At 40.4% G+C, this 24474-nt stretch overlaps 1 protein-coding gene across 1 annotated transcript; it reads right to left on the minus strand.

Annotated features, from left to right (window-relative positions):
- Nucleotides 1–377: 377 nt before the first annotated feature.
- Nucleotides 378–24442, minus strand: LOC134750053 (14-3-3 protein epsilon). The gene is made up of 6 exons (XM_063685141.1): nucleotides 24262–24442; nucleotides 22649–22812; nucleotides 9055–9210; nucleotides 6909–7067; nucleotides 3755–3941; nucleotides 378–2122 (listed from the first exon to the last, which is right to left on the minus strand). Exons 1-6 carry the CDS (start codon nucleotides 24323–24325, stop codon nucleotides 2067–2069), a joined length of 786 nt encoding a protein of 261 aa, XP_063541211.1. The 5' UTR covers nucleotides 24326–24442; the 3' UTR covers nucleotides 378–2066.
- Between the last annotated feature and the right edge of the window lie 32 nt (nucleotides 24443–24474).

The raw sequence follows: 24474 nt of genomic DNA on the forward strand, positions 1-24474 counted from the left end.
CCGTTTTCAGCTTTAAATAATAGTTTCTAATCTCTCCGGTGGCGCTAGTTAGGCTCTGGGACATGAGTATAACATGAACCATATAAGGCAACAAATAACCCGACCAAATTACGTAGGTTGTTTTTGGTAGTATTTCGGTGTATGGTGGCGCCGCCTAATTACTGTTTGATGGACACTTTTCATACATAGAGATTTGGCTCCTTTATATAGTCTTCATGGTTAGGATGTATAATTCAACATCAAATTTTATTAACCTTTTGATCGCTATTTGTCATTTAAATGTCACGCATAATCTGGCAAATACACAAATACACTACGTTTAAAAGGTAAATCTGCTCATGTAACGGAGGCCTACTTACGTCAATGAAACAAACCACTGGACTTTTGAATTTTTATTATTAGATTTACACTGTCATTTACAATAAATTTCAATGTAGTTGGTAGGACATAAATCAATATTGCATAACACTAAGGCTAATTGCATCAGTATTATTTTGTGGATAAATTAACAAAAATATATGCAATATTACAAATTCAATTAAAAATAACGCTAATATCTTACTCGGGCACGCACTCGTTCCCACGCTTGTTCGTCGGCGGCGGTGGGGCCGCCGCATGCGCGGTGATGGAATGTAGGCGCCCCCGGGGACCCCCTGCGGGGTCCGAGGGACCCACGGGGGACCCGAGGGACCCACGAGGGGCCTGAGGAACCCGCGAGGGGCCCGAGGGACCCACCGAGGGCAGGCCGGCGCCCCGGGGGCAGTTCATTTCAAATAAATAATTTCTCCCAAGTGCATTACCTTATCCTAGCACAACTTTAGAACTACGGTTCGTCCTGTTAAAATTGTAAGAGATTTAGCGCTACGGCGTAATATTTCCGAGACGTGCGAAATTAAAAAAAATAAATTAAAATATACAAAATCTCTATCACAATACTCGTAAGTAATTAAAGCAATTCAGTGTGAATACTCCAAAAGTTGTAATACGAACGAAGCGGATACATCGACAATGTCTTTATCTAACGAGCGCAGCCCGTCCGGCGGCGTCCGGCGGGACTACCGGACCGTCCGGCGGACCGGACCGCGTCCGGCACGACACCAGACCGTCCGGCAGGACACCGGACCGTCCGGCAGACGGGCCGGCACGTCTTTGTTCAACAACACCAGTACAGTACTACACAGTAGTCACAATTTACACAAACGCATTATAATGTTGCAATAAATACACAAGGAGGTATGTAATGTATGTAACGCGGTACGCCCGTACGAGATACGATACATGAAGACCGACAGGTGACGCCACTATCACTTAGCTAAATATTGCAAGTCACTACGAATACCACCCTAATCAAGTTACAGATAAAATATATGTTATGTAATGAACGACGTATCGAATGCGCACGGCGAGGCGGGAAGACTCGCGGCGGGTCCCGCGTGGCGGGTGCTAGACTCGCGACGCGGGACCCGCCACGCGGGACCGCCGCTCGGGCGAGCACAGTACGGGAGTACGTATAAAACGACTATATTTGTGCGGAGCTCCGCGACGCGCCATAGTCCCGATAGTCCAAATTAAATGCTTTCATAATTGTATCGTTAGTTGTCGCTACGGTGCCAAGTCACAACGGGAGTTAAATACTTTACACGCGGTATAAAATACTTAGAAAATTTACAATTCCCACCTTAATAGAGAACCAGAATGTGAACGCGACGAGCGCGGAGATCATCCGAAGTGATAAGAAAATACATTCGTAACAGACAACGTAGAGTTAAAATGCAATACCAAAGTACTTTCCTTAACATTATTATCGTAATCGAAAACAAATTTATCAAAAGAAGTAGGTACATATTCCATAATATTACTCGTATATAATTTGACACAATACATAAACGAAAATGACGATCGTACGGATAGGTGTTATGGGTCGGTGTAGTCGGCAGGTGTGGGAGCGGGAGGGGTGGGGGGGGGGGGTGGGAGCGAGAGGTTCGACCGGTTGTCATCGAGGGCTGGCTCTTACATCGTACTATATTTATTTTTGTTATTATATTTAAATAGAACGCTGAAAGGTATTACGACACGTCCTGATCCTCCACGTCTTGTGCTTGCTCTTTCTGTTCGGCCTCACCTGCAAATAAAACAGATCATGACAATTATGCCAGTTATATTTTACATATTCACCGCCAGCGACCCGCTAGGCGGGTTCTCGGTTCGTAGGCACTTTTAGCTATAAACGCGAAAAAGCACAATATCAGGGGTAGGAAACTAGAGCGTTTGAGCATTTTTCAGAGCTATTATTAGGGTTGGCACAACTTGACGTCCCTTTGCGTGTACGATAAGATACCACAGATAAGATAATAACCTGAATTCCTAACAATCTTTCCTAACCAAAAAATTCTAACGTTTTTCGAGGGGGACGAGGTAGCACACATATAAAGATACTAAATACAAACGCATCTTTTTCCCTCGTTACTACGCACCTATACTAAAACAAGACTACAACACTAAGTTAAATTAGCACACTACTAGTTAAATAGTGTGTGAAGTTAAAAAAATAGCCACTATGTTCACGTTCAAGGCGTTAAAAACGCTCATAATGTGTACAGTATTCTTAGTAAATTACGTAATCGTAATACATAGCATATAGGCTGTGCGTCTTAGAGCACGCACACGTTTTTGTTAACTTTCGAAGAGGTTATTTCCGAATACTACTTTAGGTATTTTGTTGTCCAATTTCTTTGTCCAATGTGCAATGCGTCTCACTCACTCATTAGGAAAATAGCCTACTAATACTACTACTATAGATATAGAGAGCTCAACTCGAATATATAGAAGAATATGTATATTTAGGACAGATAATCTCCCATAAAAATGTGACAACCAAGGAAATTAAAAGACGGATAGCCAATAGTTGGAAGAAGTACTGGTCACTGAAAGAGGTGATGAAATGCACTGACCTCAGTAATAGCACCAAAAAGAAAGTTTTTAACACCTGCATTTTGCCCTGCCTCACCTATGGCTGCGAAACTTGGTCACTCTCAAAACATCATAGAGAAAAGCTTGAGCATTGTCAAAGAGCAATGGAGAGAAGCATGCTGGGAATCAAACGACAAGACAGACACAGAAATACAACTATAAGAGCAAAAACGGGCATAACAGATGTACTCTCAAAGATAGATCAACTGAAATGGAGGTGGACTGGGCATATGCTAAGGAACAGACATGAAAAATGGAGTAAGATAGTAACACATTGGTATCTCAGACGGTAAAAGGAATAGAGGAAGACAGTACAAGAGGTGGGAAGACGAACTCAAACTGACGGCTGGTCCAAACTGGAGAAGAGTAGCGAATGATAGAAAGCAATGGAAGGAGTTAGAGGAGGCCTTTGCCAGGAGGCACACTGAACTTAGAGACATATTATAACAAAAATAGAAAACTACCAAAGAAAGGAATAAAAAATAGCCTTTCTCTTTGCGTTCATAGCCAAAACGAGCAAGCCGCGCCCGTCACGTGCCGTTTGACTTTCTAGCAAAAACCGTCAAAAAGGGACTTCCACTTGTATTACACGCTACAAGCTTTTGATAAACGGGCCCCTGGCGGCTCCTTGTTTAGTTTACGATTGCTTGTAGCAGGGATCTCCAGTTTTTGGCCACAGTCAGGCCTATGCTTACTCTTCGCGGGCCGGATTTTATGGGATTTGGTTATTTTGTTGGGCTAGTTTGGGGACCGTAGCTAGGGTAGGGTATAGTGTGGGACTCACCCTCCGCGTCGCCCTGCATGTCGGAGGTCCACAGGGTGAGGTTGTCGCGCAGCAGCTGCATGATGAGGGTGGAGTCCTTGTAGCTCTCCTCGGAGAGGGTGTCGAGCTCGGCGATGGCGTCGTCGAAGGCCGCCTTGGCCAGGCGACACGCGCGGTCCGGGCTGTTCAGGATCTCGTAGTAGAATACCTGCACACACATCACACACACACACGTTACTTACTGTCTAGACTTATAATACAACTACCGCCGGGACTTCAGCTCTAAGTCTGAGATACTGTTAGTCAAGAGTCAACTACATTTTTTCGCTTCACTTCCTGAAACCCCACACCGTTTTGCTGTATATTGTTGCCATCGTTCTATTTCAACAAGACAGCCATTAAAACGGTCATAAACGCGTGACGCACTATGCTCGCGCGTCACGTATTACGGCGGATATCTGCCGGTATGCGGTCGTCACACTTTACCAAACAATATGCATATGAGTCATGTGTCACTTGGCATTAATTATCAATTTATGAATTACTTTTGAATTTTTTTTTGCGTCAATTTTGATGGCACAGCTTAAACGGCTAACTAGGGATTTCAACTATCTATTTTAAGGATTTTAAGAATAGTTAAAACTTAAAATGCTGCAATGCGTTTCTGTGGTCTGAAACGTCAAATAAAGTTGTCTCCTAATAAATTCGTGACTGTTTGAATTTAATTTTAATGGTAAATTATGTCACGGCATAAATTCTGATTACGATTTACTTATAAATTTATTTTTTAATTGGATTTATGCCGCCGCAAATGTGTAGCAGTAGTGAAACAATGTGTTTGAGGAAAAACCTAACTGGCAAATATCTCTCATTGTTTGTAACAAAAGGACATATGTCAGAAAATTCCCCATTATGTTTGTATTGATTCGACGCATTCATTCATATCGCGGAAGTAACAATAAAAACTACATAACATCACTGCAATTTTCAATTGATTTTCTTCAGTAACTTGGATCTACTAGCAACGGGTGCAACGTATAAGTACGCTCGAATGCTATGAACTGACTTTTGTGACCATATTTAAGCTTTACAGTATAAGGGACAATACACATATTAATTCATGACATGATCTGGTCGCTCGCGATCCATGAACGTTTCAGATAAAATTATATGGTCTAATAAGATAATCAAACGATGACTCGAGACAAGTGTGTGTAAGGAGGGATTAACAGAATACAACCAACTTCTCAGACTTAGGGTCGGTTGCACCAACTGTTTGTCATCGTTAAAGAGTTCGGTAAATTGTATTGTATGGAAAGTTTCATAGTAAACCGCCGCGGCGCGCCGGGTGATGTTGATCAGTCTGTCAAGTGCGGATGGTGCAACTGGCACTTAGTGACCAATCTTCAAGCGACATTCTACGTAAGATATCTGGTCGCGTTGTTATCTAGTTCGGGCGTTAACAAACCCATTAGCAGCAAGGTCGGGTCAGGGTTACGCCCGCACCTGTTTGAATGTTGGTGCTAGTTTTGAAGGTTTCTAGTTTTAAATTCAGAACGTCCAACGCCCGCACCTGTTTGAATGCTAGTCATAGACCTAGCATTACATAGATGAGCTATAGGCGTGCGCCCGTGAGGGACAGAACATACGCAATGCGACAATATGGTTGGTCGAGTAGATTTGTAGCCCACCATAAACCATACTAAATTTACGGAGGGGAATAAAAAAATGTGAGACTGTGACAAGGACTAACAATAATAGCACTTTCTCAGATAACCCGTTCGGTCATTTCCCCCCATCCCTCATGACCGATCCAATTATTCTAGATTCATGATGCTAGTGCTAGTTTTAACGGTTTCTACTTTTAAATTCAGAACTGACAATCGTCAATACTGTTTTGGATTGTTAGTCCGGACAAAGGTTTTATAATAATAATAATAATTTATTTATTACAAGTAAGTTACACTCATAATGTGGTTAGTAAAACTTAATTCTAAATAATGTATTAGTATTTCTTAAACCTAGGGATACATCTATATCTATAAACTATTTTTGTTGTCAGCTGAGTACGGCACATGTAGCCGACTGCAGCATAGTAAATAGGGGGAGTCCAGCCTGTCCCCTATCATCTTCATGATGATGTTGGGGCTGGCGCGCGCCCGGCGCACCAGGGATGCGGCCCTCTTACGGATAGTGGCATAGAAACAATCGACCCTGGACTTTTATGGCTGTGATTTGCTATCGTGAATCTTAAATTGTAATTTCTCCTTGCGATTTTAGGATTTGAATCTGTGTTACCATGGTTAAATTAGCAGCGTGAAATTGATGTGAAGTTAATACAGTAACGCCCAGGGTCAGGTCAGGGTTACGCCCGCACCTGTTTAAATGCTGGTGCTAGTTTTGAAGGTTTCTAGTTTTGAATTCAGAACTGACATTTCAAAATTTTAATAATGTTCGTGACTCCTGTCCTATCATAACTTATTTTATCTTGGTGTAATTTATGTTGTATATAAATTGCTACCCTATAGTTAAGATGCATGCTGCATGCGATCAAAAATTTGTATACCTGCACCCGTGGGTAAAACATAGAGAAACCTGTACTGTACATAATTTAACACCACAATTTTATTGTACCTATGTTTTCACAAATAAAAATATTCTGATTCTGATTCTGACAATCGTCAATACTGTCTCGATTTTTAGTCCGGACAAAGGTTTTATGGCTGTGATTTTAGGATTTGAATCTGTGTTACCATAGTAAAATTAGCAGCGTGAAATTGATGTGAAGCTGTGAATGACACAGACTGCGTTATCGACATAATAAAGGCATAAAGCGTCGATCTCTTTCACAGTGTTGTCAAATATTGATTTGCGTAATCATTTCCACTGGTGAGGCATTACACAGATCCGAGCTATGCATGCCTATTTCGTTGCAAGACGGCTCGTTTTGTGTGAACCAGCTTTATCGATAACCTCGTTAATAATACCCGCCGGGTGCTGCCCCCTATTTCAGTCACTGATTGTAAAAAGAAGATGTCCCTTGCGGAGGCTTATGTGAATGTTTTAGGCCTCGGGCTGGACGCACGCTCTCGGCGGCGGGGGCGCGGTGTGCGAGCGAGCCGGCAGGTCCGGAGCGACTAGTGCAGTAGAGTACGGTACAGTATAGAGCACTCACTGAGAAGTTGAGCGCGAGGCCGAGGCGGATGGGGTGTGTGGGCGGCAGCTCCGTCATGGCGATGTCGGAGGCGGCCTTGTACGCAACGAGCGAGTTCTCGGCCGCCTCCTTGCGGTCGTTGCCCGTTGCGAATTCTGCCAGGTACCGGTGGTAGTCACCCTGGAATGTACAAATAAAATGTTTAATAACAATGCTAATATTGTTTTCAGTTACTGCGACTATGAAATAAAACTATGAAAACGGATTATATCGCGTATATTCCCCCCGTCACCCGTTGACTACGAACGCTGTAAAGGGTTCGAAACGTCGGGATGTATTATAAATTCAATATACGCGATATAATCCATTTTCAGTTTTATTTCATAACAATGCTAATCATAATAGATAACCTGGCCGTGGGCTCAGTCAAATCGAAGAGAAGACGAACTTTAAATTATGTAATATGAATTTGACAGCCTACAGCACTAAGCGTATCGATCACCATGAGAGTTGGATTATCATAATTTGCTTGAAATCACTAACAATAAAGAAAGGACGCTTAGCATGAGAAAATTTCATACACAGACCCGCCTGTTCCTATCTCTATCGCACGCGCATAGTTGCTATCCTGCTCGCAGTGTCATTGACCACCGACATCATAGGCGAGACAGCAATATAATTACGCGCGTGCGAAAAAGATAGGACAGGCGCGGGTCAGTTTACAAAATTTCTCGTGCTACGCGTCCTTTCTTTAGAAAGAAAATTTGATTCATAATATATTAAAATAAATGTCTACTCAGTGCACCAAAGTTTGAGGGTTATTGGCATCTACAAAATAAAACATACGAAAAAGTACCTTATCGAATATTTACAAAACGAAATGGAAACGACCAAGTAAATTAATTGCAAATATGATAAAATAACCCAAGTATTGTCCTATGAAAAGATGAGACTATTTGGGGCATTTTCTATGAAAAGGGACCTAATTGTCGATGGCGCTTACGCCGCACAACGTCGCGCGGCATTGTATTTATATAGGAGCATCGTTAATAATGGCGTAAGCGCCATAGACAATAAAGTCCCTTTTTTATAGAAAATACCACATTTAGCCACACTCTACAATGTAAGCTTATCTCTATTTGTCAGACTCCTCAGAATAAGAGCCCCACTTAAATATTTAATCCTTTTTTAGTATTTGTTGTTATAGCGGCAACAGAAATACATCATCTGTGAAAATTTAAACTGTAGCTATCACGGTTAATGAGATACAGCTTGGTGACAGACGGACAGACAGCGGAGTCCTAGTAATAGGGTCCCGTTTTTACCCTAAAAAGGAAACTTGCAGATATGGTGAGTCACTATGCAGGTGTCGTGTTTTCGATGAACTCCAGGTGCAACTGGCGCACCGCTGACCCACTTTATGCATCATCTACATATTTAATAACTTAAAACTATTTTGCACTGTCCATTAGACCGCAGACTGGACGCCCGCAAATAAAAGTAGAATTCCGAACCAAACAGACCGGCAGCGACACTCGGTGCCACCTTTTGCAGAAACTTCGCCTCGTCTATGTCGTGTCAACGCTGTTCGGAATCTTTCAGCTTAAGTAATTTTCCTTGGATTCGGGGTGCGCTCCGCTTCCGAGATTCCACGCCACTGTACCGATTTCGCAACGCCCAATAAGGATAAGGCCTTAGTGTAAGGCCTGAGTGGACGCTCGAGTTGGGCGTGCAGCAGCGGGGCGGGGCGTGCGGCGTGCATGTTAAACAAAATGCAAACGTATAGGAGCGGCCTTAGTGCACGTGCACGCTGCTCACATCACTTGTGAGCCCGACGCCATGCTGCACGCCGCGCCGAACGCTTCCTCCTCCTTGCGTCGTAATCTTCGTATTCCTCAGTATTGAGGGTCGTGACCTCCCTTTTGTATCACTTTCTCTCTTACGATCTCTCTCATTTGTTTCTGTCTTTGGCGGTGTGGAGAGCCATGTGAACTGGAGTCAAGAGCGGTGCGGATCTGGTCAGACCAACGTATTGGACTGCGTCCACTTCCAGGCCTTTTCCCTTCCTTACTTTGCCGGTCACAAAAAGCTTTTCGACCGCGGGTCCGAGGCCTTACACTTAGCTAGCAAAAAAACTGTAGTAGCGTGAAGAACGTGTGTATATTACCTTCATTTTGTAGTAGAACACTTTGGATTCGCCGGTCTGCGAGGCGGGGATGAGGTGCTTGTCTAGCACGGCGAGGATGTCGGAGCAGATGTCCCGGAGCTCCTTCTCCACCTGGGAGCGGTATGCGCGGATCATGCTCAGCTTGTCCTCCGCGCCCTGACAACAATACATTTCATTAGCTTACAGACTAAAAACAGTTACGTTAGTTACGTCGGCGTCTAGTCAGAGCTATGGATGGTGTATCTGAACAGTTGCGTCTAGCAGCAACCATAGAGTTGACTAGACGCAAATCATATTACTGGAGAATATTGATTTCGTCTAATTTACATTTACACTACTTCAGTCATAATAATAAAAATATAGTCTGTAAAAGGTGGAGTACAGGATATGTGTAATACAAAATTAACATTTTTAGCCGTCCAAACTTTACGAAATTTACAAATAAGCGACAAAATCAGTGTTTTACGCGCGTTTACCTTAAACGTCCATCAGAAAAAAAAAATCATTACTAATTTAGTCTTTTTAAAAAAAATTGATCAGTAAAACGCCAAGATGAGAAGACGTGCTAATAGAAACCAGTACTTCTTATTTCTATTACGTAACAAAAGGTGTACAATTTCACCGACTAAATCTATCAATTTCACATTTTTGCGACTAAAATCTCTGGGGCTCTTAACAGGTAATATAAACGCTTGGCTTGGCGATAATGCCTCGGCGAAGGCATGTCTTCACTGAACGATCTGCTTCACGAGGCAAATTCCTAATTAGACTCATCGTTCTGTGTAGACCTGTGCCTCATGTGAAACCGTGAAACTATTTCCAAGCTTTTAATAGAGGTCAATTGCATTTAAAGTGATAACCATAATATTTTCGGGTGTATATATAAAATAACCTACCAGCAAATTTTAACGGATGTCAGAGGGCCTTCCGCGAAAAAAGAAAATCGCAATTTGCCTCTATCGCTCTTTCATATTCGTGCGACAGGCAAATGACATAATTTCAATTTTTCCTTCCGTCCTACCTATTACACTTAACGCATTCATTGCCAGGGGGCACCCTAGGAACAAACTTGTATGACGGTGAATGCACATGTGCGTTGGGGGCAGTAAATGTGTTAACCGTGCATTACATCCCAATTCCCAATAAAACAGACTACAATATCCATAAACTATCATCGTCGTATTAGAATACGCGTTGCGGCGGTATTTAGCGCCCCTACGTCCCTACGCCATACGGCACGCGGCATGGACCTCATTTTTTGAAATATTACACTCAAAAGCAATGATAACAAGTGTCTTGTTAGCAAATTTCCATGCAAATTAACCCAGTTTTAATGACCTCAAGTGTATGTAATGAAAGTTTTTAAAGAAATTTCACTAATTTATTCCGTTGGGAAGTCGTAAAAGCTGTTTATAGTGAAAACTTGTTGTTAAAAACGTAGATGCGATAATAAAGATGCTTATCAATACATAGTAACATCTTTCAGAAATAAAAGCAATTTGCCGAAGATCGATGACCCACTTTTGTTTTTACAAACGCTAAAGTTCGCGCCACACGTGGCGATTTTGCCTTTTAAATTAACCATTTTGCGCACGAGGCGGGTTAACCGCCCAGCGTGTGAAATGAAAAGGCCCTTCCTTATTTCCTTATGCAAATGGCACTTTTTAAGGTTCCGTACCCAAAGGGTAAAACGGGACCCTATTACTAAGACGCCGCTGTCTGTCACCAGGCTGTATCTCATGAACCGTGACAGTTGAAATTTTTACAGATGATGTACTTCTGTTGCCGCTATAACAACAAATACTAAAAAGTACGGAACCCTCGGTGAGCGCGTCCGACTCTCGCACTTGTCCGGTTTGTTTAATTGAAAAGAGGACGTTTTTAAAATTGAAACGGAAATTGTAACGAACGAAGTGTTGGACGAGACGTTACGCTGACCGGATTTTAGACCGGAAACCGTCCAAGTGCGAGTCGGACTCACCCACCAACGCAACAGCAACAGAAATAAATCATCTGTGAAAATTTCAACTCTCTAGCTATCACGGTTCATGAGATACAGCCTGGTGACAGCCAGACACTTTTGGTTTGTTTACTTATATGATTCTACTAGTTGAAAGTATTACTTTTTTGTCTCGTAAAAAAGTATTGTATACAATAGTGATATAATCAAGCTTTTCAATCTCGTACCTTAACTTAAGCAACTCAGCAAGCTTCGTTGCTTTAACACGGTACTCGACTGAAAAGCTCTCTATTATATCACGATTGTATAAAATACTATTTTTCAACGTTGGATAGTCTATGGCACTTCTTTTGGTTTGTTTACCTAAGTATATGATTCTACTAGTTGAAAGTATTATTTTTTTTGTCTCGTAGAAAAAGTATTGTATACAATAGTGATATAATCAAGCTTTTCAATCTCGTACCTTAACTTAAGCAACTCAGCAAGCTTCGTTGCTTAAACACGGTACTCGACTGAAAAGCTCTCTATTATATCACGATTGTATAAAATACTATTGTTCTCTGTAATATGTCTCGCGACGTACAATGATTGTTTTATACAATTAATGTAAATTTTATTTATCATCTTTTCAATAAAGCTTATAACATTAAAAAATAATAATAATGATTATGTATATTTCTTAAATCTAAGTATATGTCGTCAGAATCAGGATCATATTCGCAACAGACGGGCAAGAGAAGTCTTAGTAAGAGGGTCCCGTTTTCACCCTACGGACCCCTACGGTACGGAACCCTAAAAACGTGCTTTAGTATCGTATATTATTTGAATCAAGTTATACACAATGTAGATCCCGTGCTCACAGACAAAGTTTACTCCTTAACAATATGCCAATCTGGTAATGTTCAATAGAACGGATCTGTTACAAGGAATTCGGTAGGTTAAAATCATTCTAGGGTACCAAAAGTCCCTAAAAGATGTTACTATGTATTGATAAGCATCTTTATTATCGCATCTACGTTTTTAACAACAAGTTTTCACTATAAACAGCTTTTACGACTTCCCAACGGAATAAATTAGTGAAATTTCTTTAAAAACTTTCATTACATACACTCGAGGTCATTAAAACTGGGTTAATTTGCATGGAAATTTGCTAACAAGACACTTGTTATCATTGCTTTTGAGTGTAATATTGCCAGCGCCCATTTCACCTCTGACAACGACATGACGTGTGTCGGGGACCGCACCCACAAATCAATTAGTAACGTGAATATTTACTATCGTATTTAACCAAGATACGTCGTGTATGACCTGTGTATGAGTTCTAGGGACAAGTTGAGTTTCTATGTAGTAAAGCAAATATTCTTAAGAAAACTAAAACTACTTTCATATGAGGTATTCTCGCTTCCGATAATTAGGTAAACTGAGAAAAGTAACTTCCAATTAAAATTAAAAGGGAAATGGAAGGAAAAGTTTACTTTTTTAAAGTTTTTATTTTATCTTTAGCGTTAAAATAAAAGTAAACTCTACTTAGACTCAAATAAACTGACATTACAAATACCCGTTGCGCAATTTAATGTGACGCGAGGTTATCTTCAGATTAATAATCCTTGATATGACAAGAAATGTTCATAAAAATAAAAATTCACTCTTGCTGTAACTAATGTACTTACGTAAAGTTTTCACACGTCCATCATCGTGGAGTTGACAAATTAGGGGCAGTTTACTAAATTGCCGAAACATCGCAAACTGTACAGCGGTAGTAATGACCTGCGCTGGAATTTTTATGCTTTTTGGTTGACGTTATAGAGCCAATAACCGAGCTCGAAAACTAGTAACAGCAGGAATAATTCACGAGACTTCGGGCGCGTTTACATTGGACAAACCGTAGCTGCAGAGGAGTGAGCATCCACTAGAGACCATTGGTGGGTATGTTTCTATTAGCGTTAATGTGCGTTTTCACTTAGCAATCGCGCATAAAAAAAACTTCGTTCAGTTTTAATGCTAATACCAATGCAAGAGAGCGTTAGAGATGCTGATCGAATCTCTATACAGGTTGGCTAAAAAATAAGTGCATTCTCGTTGGCAGGGAGGTTTTGGGATTATACTGAACAACTTTTACTATGGGACCAACCACGAAATCGCGAAAAAACCGGACTCGCCCACCGAGGGTTCCGTACTTTTTAGTATTTGTTGTTGTAGCGGCAACAGAAATACATCATCTGTGAAAATTTCAACTGTTATCCAGGTTCATGAGATACAGCCTGGTGAAAGACAGACAGCGGAGTCTTAGTAATAGCGTCCCGGTTTTAGAAAAGAAAATATGACCTCCCATAGAAAATGGACCAGCCAAAATGTATGACAGCCAAATTTTTTTTATTATTTCGGGGTTGGTCCCATGGTAAAAGTTACTCAGTATAATCCCTAAACCTCCCTGGCAACGGGAATGCACTTATTTTTTTGCCACCGTGTATGTTCGCGGTAGCCAATTGACACCTCAGGCACGGACAATTTTGTGCCCATTTCCGGATCGATAAGTAACGACGGTACCTAGCGTCAATAGTTCGTTGGACCAGCAATGTACCGCGTATTGTCACTGTCAGATGAGAATTGTCACCGTGGTGAAACAGGGTTCTCGTTGATTAAATGAAACTGCCGATAATCCAAAAAGAAACGAGTGTAAATCAGCCTTTAAATTCTTACGATGTCAACTTTACGCTCTACTCTTATAGAGGTTAATTACCTGTGAAAATGCAATTTTATCTCCAAGTTCACACTAAAGATACTTAGCGTCCGATAAAGCCTAGGTTTACAGTTCATAACCTAGATCACAGCGGCAGTAGGCCAACTGGCCACGGCTAGCCAAAGTAGGTCTAGCAACACAAAGGCGATGCGCAATATGTGTGACGTAAGCACAAGAGAGCCTAGCTTTTTGGTATAGATATTATAGGTATTCTAAAACAGTCTCCGAATAACGTTTATATCTTTTTATCTCTCTGTGTAGCTATGATATAAATAATAACATGTATTAAAATTCAAAGCACAGATGTACGGTTTATATGGCTAGGAGTCAGGGTTGTATTTTATGCCATATAAATTTTACTTTCGTTTATGAACGTATTTATATATACTTTATTGTACACAGAAATAAAAACACGAGAAACACAGTTACAGCCTGTATGGGATCTCCTCCAGTTAACCTTTGAGGTTTTTTAACCGTCGGAATATTTCTGTGACGGTACAAAATAAAAGTCTATAAAGAGTCTACCTTGTCGATTATAAAAAGAGCAATTAACATTATCAAGTTATTGACAATCGACAAAATAGATTTTGTTAGCCAAAACAACATGTGTTGTACAATGTGTTGTGTTGGTGTTTTGTTTTGTTTTGTTGTGGTTTTGTTATTGCAATCAGAGAATAATGTTACCAAACGGATCTTAATTAAGAAAAAAAACAATGTCAAATTGACAAGTCCGGTTTGGTAGGTAATTAATGCCATCACGACCACGCCCATTTTAATCTTTCTTTCGGTTACGAGTTGTGGTGACCTTAAACGAAAACCTTATAAAATGACGCATATAAAACAAGCAACAGGGCGTAACCACTTTTTACAATTTCATTGTAACTCTAACCTCGTTCTACAAAGTCGTTCTAGGAGCAAACATACAACGGATCATGCTATGGGCATGCATATTTGGAGCTATTTCAGCTATTATTATGAATTATTATTCACAACGACGGGACTTAATCGCGTAAAATAAGTTTTAAATTACGCGATTATTTATTATTATTTTACGCGATTAAGTCCCGTCGTTGTGAATAATAATGAGTAAAAATCGTGAAAGTTTAAAATGTTTAAATCATTATCATGAATTGTTTTTGCGATAAAATAGTTTGAATACTTTGTATATTTTGTACAGTTAGCAAAAGAAGTTGCTACACAAGTAGACTTCCTTAATATGGGGCATTTTCTATGAAAAGGGACCTTATTGTCGATGGCGCTTACGCCGCACAGCGTCGCGCGGCATTGTATTTATATCGGAGCATCGTTAATAATGGCGTAAGCGCCATCGACAATAAAGTCCCTTTTTATAGAAAATGACACATATATTTGCTAAACAGCCGTTATTTTCTTCGCAATACTTACGCAACCATTTAGATTCTAGGATGATTTTGCTAACGCTTTCTCTCACATATATTTGATGGCGTTGCCAATTGTACAGTCGCCATCAGATATATCGGAGCGGTCGAGGTGCTCAAAAATATCTGAACACGCACCTAGCGCCTTGACAATAGAGGCGTGTTCAGATATTTGTGAGCACCTTGGCCGCTCCGATATATCTGATGGCGACTGTACCTACTGTCAATTAATTAATGCAATGATATAACGGTAACTTTTACGATCTCATTGACGACCAGCCAGAACAATTACTGGGAAACTCTCACTCAGCTGCATTACTCATACGTTAGTCATATGATAATTAGGAATATAAATGGAGACTGGATTAGAATGTTTGTGAATGTCTAATTAGGTATGACGAGTCATTTAACTAGGAAATTTATATGATAATTAAAGAGTCTGTGAAACGCCAACTGCTTGACTAAGGGTCGGTTGCACCAACTGTTTGTCATCGTTAAAGAGTTCGCTAAATTGTATTGTATGGAAAGTTTCATAGTAAACCGCCGCGGCGCGCCGGGTGATGTTGATCAGTATGTCAAGTGCGGATGGTGCAACTGGCACTTATATGCACAACTATGAAGGTATCGGGGATAAGTGCAACAAAGTGAAAACTACATGAAACACATTTGACACTTTTTTGATGATATTCCTACTGGAATTTTAGGTCAGATTTTTAAGTAGGTATGTATAGGTGTCTAATAGTTATTTGTTTTACTAGGGGGCAAAGTTGTTTAACCTCTCGTGCTAATATTGATACCCGAGCAAGCGAAAGATTCCAAAATTGAACCACGAGCGTAGCGAGTGGTTCGAAAAATGGAATCTTGAGCGTTGCGAGGGTTTCAAGGCACGAGGGTTAAACAAATTTTGCCACTGTGTGTGAGCCATTTATTCTGGTACCTATCTGAGAAATAAAAACAGGATCGGATGTTAGGTTTTTTTTTATTGAATAATTTAAATTTAAAATTTACTTATTAAGCGCACAATAAAATTCAGCAGTCTTCAAAAACTAATTATGAAAAAAATGTGCATTTGAATGGTTATCTTTTTACCGGCAGACTGCAGACGGCAAAAAGCGGCCTTGATTCTATTTCACATTGGACCGAATGCTGACACCTTGACCAATTGTAGACTATAATACCAGTGTAATAAGAATCACAAAATATCAGTTTACTATGAAAAAGACGGTATTGCTGCTTACCAAACTAACTTATAAAGACTGGTATAAGTTAGCTCTCTGATTTGCACAGAAGAGTTATGGAGACAGAGGTCATAGTAAACTGGTACTTGAGATTTGGCTAGTTTGGCTTCAGTAATACACCCGTTTACCTAAGGTGAGGTAACGGTGAGGAATTCCTATGTAGCCGTGAAGGAATTGGGCGAATCTTTGAATGTTGCCGATTTTTGTGTAGCGAATTGAGAAACTTTAGTGCGGACTTCACTATAATATCAGAGCAGCACAAAAGCTACGCAAAAGTGTTTATAAATATTCCACGTTAGGAGGGTTCCGTACCCAAAGGGTAAAAACGGGACCCTATTACTAAGACTCCGCTGTCCGTCTGTCTGTCTGTCACCAGGCTGTATCTCATGACATGAACCGTGATAGCTAGACAGTTGAAATTTTCACAGATGATGTATTTCTGTTGCCGCTATAACAACAAATACTAAAAAATACGGAACCCTCGGTGCGCGAGTCCGACTCGCACTTGGCCGGGTTTTTTATATAAAAAACAAGTTTTCGAAATGGAGTATTCCACCGGTGTCATTTATCCCTCCGCCTTTGTACTACTTTAATCTGATGTAACCCATGATTGATTTGTTTTTTTCGGAGGCATTTTCAGACAGAGAGATTTAATAGACTTAGTTAAAGTCAGACCAAGACAAGTCTGCAACGATTTTGATAGCACACGCAGTGCAAGTGTTATTTTATACGTCAAACTTCTATGAAATTACGACGTATAAATAACTGCGTGTGCTATCAAAACCGTTGAAGACTTGTCTTGGTCTGACTCCACGTGTCTGACTCTAAGCGAAATTTCGAAAATATGTCAAATTTTAATACTCTTTAGACATACTCCAACCGTTTTTGGCAAGGTCGATATTTTGCTTTCAATTATCGAACGAGACTAAATTACTTGCATGTTGCTTTGACATAGCATGTCCTGACTACTATATAGAGGTCGGTGACACCGTGGTTACTAGTAAAGTAACCACTTTACCAGCTTAAGCAGCCGGGTTTACTTATTTAGATTGTGGGTCAGATTAAAAAGGGGAGAGAGGGGAAGAATGTGTGGTACACACTTGTGGACCCGGGTTTGTCCATAAACTACGTCCGGACCCGGGTATGTCCTTAAACTATGTCCAAAAGAGAGGTATGGGCACTGCGAATGACATCTCGCTTTGTGTGGTAGGGCACAGGACAGCGGATGTCATTCCAGATGTAGAGCAGAGCCCAACTGGGGAAGTACCTTCACCTTACAGAAAACCGCAGCCAAATAACACTAGACGCTACTCATAGTGTTGTGTTCCTGCCGGTGAGTAAGGTTGCCACAGCTCAACGAGGGAGAGTAGTGTTAGGGTCGGCAACGCGCATGTAACTCCTCTGGAGTTGCAGGCGTACATAGGCTACGGAGACTGCTTAACATCACGCGGGCCGTATGCTTGTTTGCCACCGACGTAGTATAAAAAAAAACACATGATACCTCACCACAGTGCGTTAATGTGACCTAAACATCCCGCAAAATATACAGTACATTGGATGTATAATTAACTTTCTCATTAAACGCGTTTAAAGCACATGGTAATGCCCCCGCGAAGTATGATGACTGTGATGAGTGTTTACGGCAACATAGATATATGTACATATGTGGTATTTTCTATGAATAGGGACCTTATTGTCGATGGCGCTTACGCCGCACAGCGTCGCGCGGCATTGTATTTATATCGGAGCATCGTTTATAATGGCGCAAGTGCCATCGACAATAAGGTCCCTTTTTATAGAAAATACCACATATTACCTAAAAACCGGCTAAATAACATCGTTCGCAGACGTTTCTGCTTGTTAAAAATTAAATTTAGTAGAGAACTAAATAATCTCAGATGAGTTATCTTTAAATTCCATCTTTGTGCTAGACTAGTTACACCTTTGTGCAACTAACATGTCGTTGAGGAAACAACTACGCGGGTATCCTGTCGGTGAATCATACATTCTACCGTAGACTTGTGAAATATGGCTATATGACAAACTTTTCGTCACTATTCCAGCCGACTTATTCTTTCACCATACTACAGAACTAAAGAATAAAGATTTATTGTAGCTGAAATCTTTTATGTTAAATATTGGTGAATCATACAGTCTACTGTTGACTTTTAAAGTTTGGCTATATGACACAAACTTTTCGTCACTATTCCAGCTGACTTATTCTGTGAGGAATTCCTATGTAGCCGCCGTGAAGGAATTGGGCGAATCTTTGAATGTTGCCGATTTTTGACAGTTTTGATGTCTTTTTTTGACAGCTTTTGTTAGAAAGGGACTTCCACTTGTATTACAAGCTACAAGCTTTTGATAAACGGGCCCCTAGTCTCAAATTAAGTTATAGTCGCTCGTGTTGTGGGTACTGGATACTGGGGATAACAGATAGACATAAATACTTGACACAGAAAACATCCATAATGATGGAACAAAACTCAATGAGCGTTTCTTTTTTTTTTTTGCCATTTTTTTAATGAGACCTTTTTTGCCACCTTTGTGTTATTTCTAGTCAGGATCACGAGCCCTTTTCATCCTTATAGTAGAAAAAAGGTGTCCCAAAATTTCCATACATTTCTCAAACTTTCCTTTTTGTTACCGCGATACAAAGTATATGGGGAAATGGTAACACAATAGGAAAAAAACCTTGGGACATTTTTTTTATCCCATTAGGATCGAAAGAGCTCGTGATTCTGAGTAGAAATAACACAAAAGTTGCAAAAAAGGTCACATAAAAAAATAGGCCAAAAAAAGGAGGAACGCTCGAATATGCTCATCACGCAAGGCCTTACCAGGATTCGAACCCAGGACCTCCAGATTCATACACAGGATCACTACAGAGTAGGCTACGGAGGCGGAAATATCTTACGAAACATTGTGAAAATCTAACAAAAACTCATGTCTGGCTTTCATCGAAAATGCAAATCGGAGTGGAATTTTGCAATGCAGTATTTCCGACGGTGTCAGCTTGTCCATTGTGTTAGGGGCTTCTAGGTCCGATAGACGACAGTGTAGAGTCTAGTCATTGTCCGTATTGATCCGTCATAGGTCAACAGGTGATTGCGAGACTTGTCGGTCCTAATCAAACAACTGACAGTGCTGATATGTCAATTGGGGCCATACGAGGGCTGTTCCAAAAGTTGTTAGTTGCTCCGGCTCTACTCATGCTATTACAATATGATTTATACCATTGTGAGGGATCTTTCAGTACTTAATGAAGTGGCGTAAATACATTTTTAGAAATCGCTTAGTTTTGTTTTGTATTTTTTATACTTCGAAGGGTCGAAGCCAAACCATCAGTCATGAAAATCAGTAATTGAGACTATCATTTTAAGTAAGTAAGTAGTTTTATACACAGTATTTGTTAAAAATACGATATTTTTTTTAGATGCTGCTAATAACGAATCTCGACCGTCTTTTTACGTAGAAATCGTTTTGATTGAGTAAACATTATTATGATTTAATAGTTGTCAACAATGAGTCATTTCATTAAAGGTAAAAAAAAAATGATTAAAAAAAGTGAAATAGCAGAAGGCATAGAATAATTAGTCCAGGGTAAATTTGTCCCATTTTCAAAGATTTCAATACGAAATTCATTTCATTGTGCCTAAAATCGCCGTTTCTTCTAAGCAATTCGTAACTCCATACAAAACAGCTTTTGCAAACACCAGCGCCAGGGCTGCAATGAGCCTTAGGGCTCCCGCAAAGCCTCTGTAGGGGCTCCGCGAGAAAAAAATAAAAACCAGCATTTTTTATGTCTGGTCCACAGTTCAATGGCGACAAACGATTTTTTTTTTATTTGGGGCTCCGTCAAATATTTCGCTTTCCAAAAGGGTTCAGTCACAAAAAAAGTTTGAGAACCGCTGCTCTATAGGTACTTCTATAGTATATTTTGGCATAATTACGACTTTAATGAGTGACATTTTTATATGAATTGCGTTATTGTACTTTTCAAACACCTTGTATACGGTGACAGATGTCATCTCAATTTTGCGACATTTTGCGTTTCAATGTTATAAATTTTATTGAGATGACATCTGTCACCGTACTCAAGCTGTTTAAAAAATAGTATAAGTAGTTTTTTGTAGGCATAGGTTTATTACTGGTGGTTTCGAATAAAAACTTGCCAAAATTGCATTTCTCTCATCCACTATCATATCTGGCGAGATTTGATAAAAGCAAGTCACAAGAGCGCCTAAATTCTCAAGTAGTTTGATTAAAAGTTTTCAGTTTCTTTTCAACAAAATACAAGAAAATTCAAATTGTGTCTATTGTTAAGACAGTTTTAAGTTGAATTTGTCTGTAAATACTCTCCGCTACCCTAAAATGTATTTGATTAAAACATATTAATTACAATCCATGATAAACCTTATCAATTGCTAACAAACAAGTCTCCATGACAACAAATTTGGTAGGTACAGTCGCCATCAGATATATCGGAGCGGCCAAGGTGCTCACAAATATCTGAACACGCCTCTATTGTCAGGGCGTTAGAGTGCGTGTTCAGATATTGTGAACACTTCGGCCGTTGCGATATATCTGACGGAGACTGTACTTGCAGAAAACGCTAGAGTCAATCACCATCCAATCCAATTTTGAAGTAATAAAGTGCAAAAGTTCCACAGATAATGTTTATAGGAATTAGATTTTTTGGTTGCACTTAGGGTTGCCATTCCTCCACGAAATCTAGAACTACAACAACTTACTTGTGTCAGCACCTTCACCTACCTCGGCTCACTTATATCTAGCGATGGTAGCTGTGACGGGGAAGTTATCCGGAGGATTCAAATAGCGAAGGGAGCTATGGCTCGTTTAGATAAGATCTGGAAAGATCAAGGGATATTGAAACAAACGAAGGTTAGACTTGTGCGCTCTCTGGTGTTCCCAATATTTCTCTATGGTTGTGAGACATGGACTAATCGAGCAAACTTGATCAAGCGTATCAGCGCCTTTGAGATGTGGTGCTGGCGCCGGCTTTTACGGATACCTTGGACAGCTAGGCATACTAATCAGTCCATATTGGAAGAGCTACGCATAAAACGCCGGTTGTCAACAATATGCCAGGACCTAATACTCAGTTACTTCGGACACCTCTCACGTCGCTCCTCGGATGGCCTGGAGAATGTTATAATGACGGGTAAAGTTGAAGGCACCAGACCTCAGGGCCCTCCTCCTACTAGATGGTGTGCTCAAATCACTGCACTTATGCAATTAAAACTGCACGAGGACATGCGCTTGGCGAAGAATAGAAGCCTATGGAGGAACCTGATCTTCAACGGAAGGACATGATGTCACGATCCTTAGCATTGAGGGACCGACTGAAGAAGAAGGGTTGCCATATGAAGAAATGAAATATCCTTACTAAAGTCCGGACATCACCCAAAAAACCTGACCTTTCCTGGACGGTTATTTCTCCGCACGAAAACTTTCTCCCCAACCCGCAACAATGAATGTGTCATTGCGTCAGTTGACCAGGATTAAATTATAAAAGCACCCCTTGAATCCCTTTTTCCAAAACTTTTCGTGGGGACACTAAACCCATTATGTGCCGCCTCTTCTTTCAATCTTTTCCTTTGCCCAATTCCAAACTTTTAGGTTAGTTGAGGTTTCTAAAAACCCTGACACCAAGTCCTGCAATCCTGACAAAGGACCAAAAGTCGATACATGTCAGTGTCAGGGGAAATCCTGACGAATGTCTGATTGAACTTGTCTGATGAATGAACTTCATAACTATCACTGCAGTCTGTGCAGAGTAAGGTTCTGAATCTATGTCAAGTTGCCTGTTGCTAGTGCCTCAAATTTCTTTAGTTTTCAGACTCTTGTCAGTGGAATTTACAACGAGGGCTACCGTTTTTGTGCTCACCAGTTGGCGCCACTGTAGATGTAGGTCCCGAAAAACAGATCTCAAAATTCTTCTATGCTTATATTTTTATAAAATCAATATGTTCTCGTACACAAAGGTATTTTAATGTCTAAATGGATAAAAAAGCTTGAAACCCCCAAAACTTCTATGCATTTGACATTTTGAAAGACCTCCATCTACACTAGCGCCCCTAGGGGCGGCACTGTCAACAGTTGATATTAAACAATTCAGTTACCATGAAACATATGGCACCTAGCACCATCTAGTTTAGCTGTCAAACATGGGGGCACAATTTTTTAATAGACTTTTTTACCTCAACAACCTACTCTTATTACTAAAAATACGTACTTTTGTTTCTTCCTTCTGTTCAATGGAGGAGATAATCCTCCACGAGGCACGGCGGGCACCGATGACATTCTTGTATGCCACGGACAGAAGGTTCCGCTCCTCCACTGTTAGCTCATTGTCAGAAACGTTACGGGAGGCCACATTCTTCATCGCCTCTACCATTTCTGAAATACAACGGTTGGACAACTTAGCTTTCACTTGACATACATTAACACTATGATTGCAATTCGAATATTTTAGGGTTTAATTACAACTAATTGTCTGCAGGCATGAAATAAATAATTAAAAGTGGAAATTGTCCCACAAATCACTTAGTACAGTTTTGAAGATTGTAGTGTTAGTAAAGGTTATCAAAAGGTCTTAATCCAGAACCAGGGGGCCAGTTTCATCATGTTTATTACTAGTTGCCAAGCATCATGGTCAAGGGTAGGGTTTGCACGACGGATCTGAAATGTATGGGAAGATCCGTGGATTCGTATCCAGATCCGAAAAATTTCATACATTTCGGATCCGGATTGCAAACCCTACAAGGGTGACTAACTGACATTTAGCACTTAGTACGGTTTATGATTGATTTAAGCTATTAAAACTCGTCTTTTTGATAATTTTCATCAATGTAATTAAGGTAGCTGGCCTTTTATGCTACCATTAGCAGGAAAGGGTGTGCTTTGACAACTAGCACCGTCTTTTATGAGTTTTATGTAACAGGTGCAATTCCAGTATAGTCAGTGCACTTTCTACTCAGCACCTGTTTCATTTTATCCCTGAATTAACATCCATAGCCATGGAATTCGTAACGCCATCGCTTCCCAGCGGCCCCGAAGCGATAACAAGCGGTCGTGATAAGAAAATCAATCAAGAATGAATAGACAGAACGACACGACTATGTCGTACTACAGTTTTCATTGAAAGCAGTTATCAAAGGAACTACGTACATATGTAAATCAACCAGATAACCTGTACAATGGCATTATATTCTTAATTCAAAAGATGAATGCGATAACATGTTTCTCAGCGAATTCCGAACAATAGCCAGGTGAAACCGCGGAGGGCGTTGAAATTGCTCCCAATAGAAAACCCCAATGTAACCTGAACGTTTCGCGACCACTAATTAAGCTTTCCACCGAACTGCGACATGCATGAACGAATTCAATAAGATCGATCGTGGTTAACTTCCTCGGAATGGGAAAATAGGTGACAGTTTTTTCTTCTCGAACTTTTCGCTCTCAATTTGAATAAAACAGTACCCTTTGTACATATTATCGCACTTTCAAGGGCTTATGATGAGCATAGGGATTAGTGTTTCTGTAACGTAACGTTTTTCATGATTTTTCTCAAAGGAAAAAGCTAAAGGGCATCCCACCGGCGGATGACGCATCGATCGCTGACCAAGCCTAAAGAATGCCATTAATTTGTTTCAGTTTCTAATGTAAATGTATTCTATTGGATATATTAGCAATCAGGCTTCATTAAACGGATTTCATAGGGGGACATCATCATTGTTCAAGTGAAGATTTTTTCAGACTATCACAAAATCGTCTTTCAACTGTCGGCGAAATTGAGAGAGAATTTTAGCCCTTCTACGAAAAGATATTACAAAAATATGTACTCACCATCGTAACGCTCAGCCTGCTCGGCTAACTTAGCTTTATACACATTATCTTCCCTTTCCGACATTGTGGATGACAAATGATTTTTCACTAACTATATCCGAATCGCCAGGTCACTAATTCACCAAGATGGCCGCGCCCGCCAACCGAATCCGAATTCGATCTTCAACTAAACTCCGCCCATGACGTCATTCAAATGGCAACTTCCGTTCTAAA

This window comes from Cydia strobilella, chromosome 19 (assembly GCF_947568885.1).
Source record: "Cydia strobilella chromosome 19, ilCydStro3.1, whole genome shotgun sequence".
Classification (NCBI taxonomy): Eukaryota; Metazoa; Arthropoda; class Insecta; order Lepidoptera; family Tortricidae; genus Cydia; species Cydia strobilella.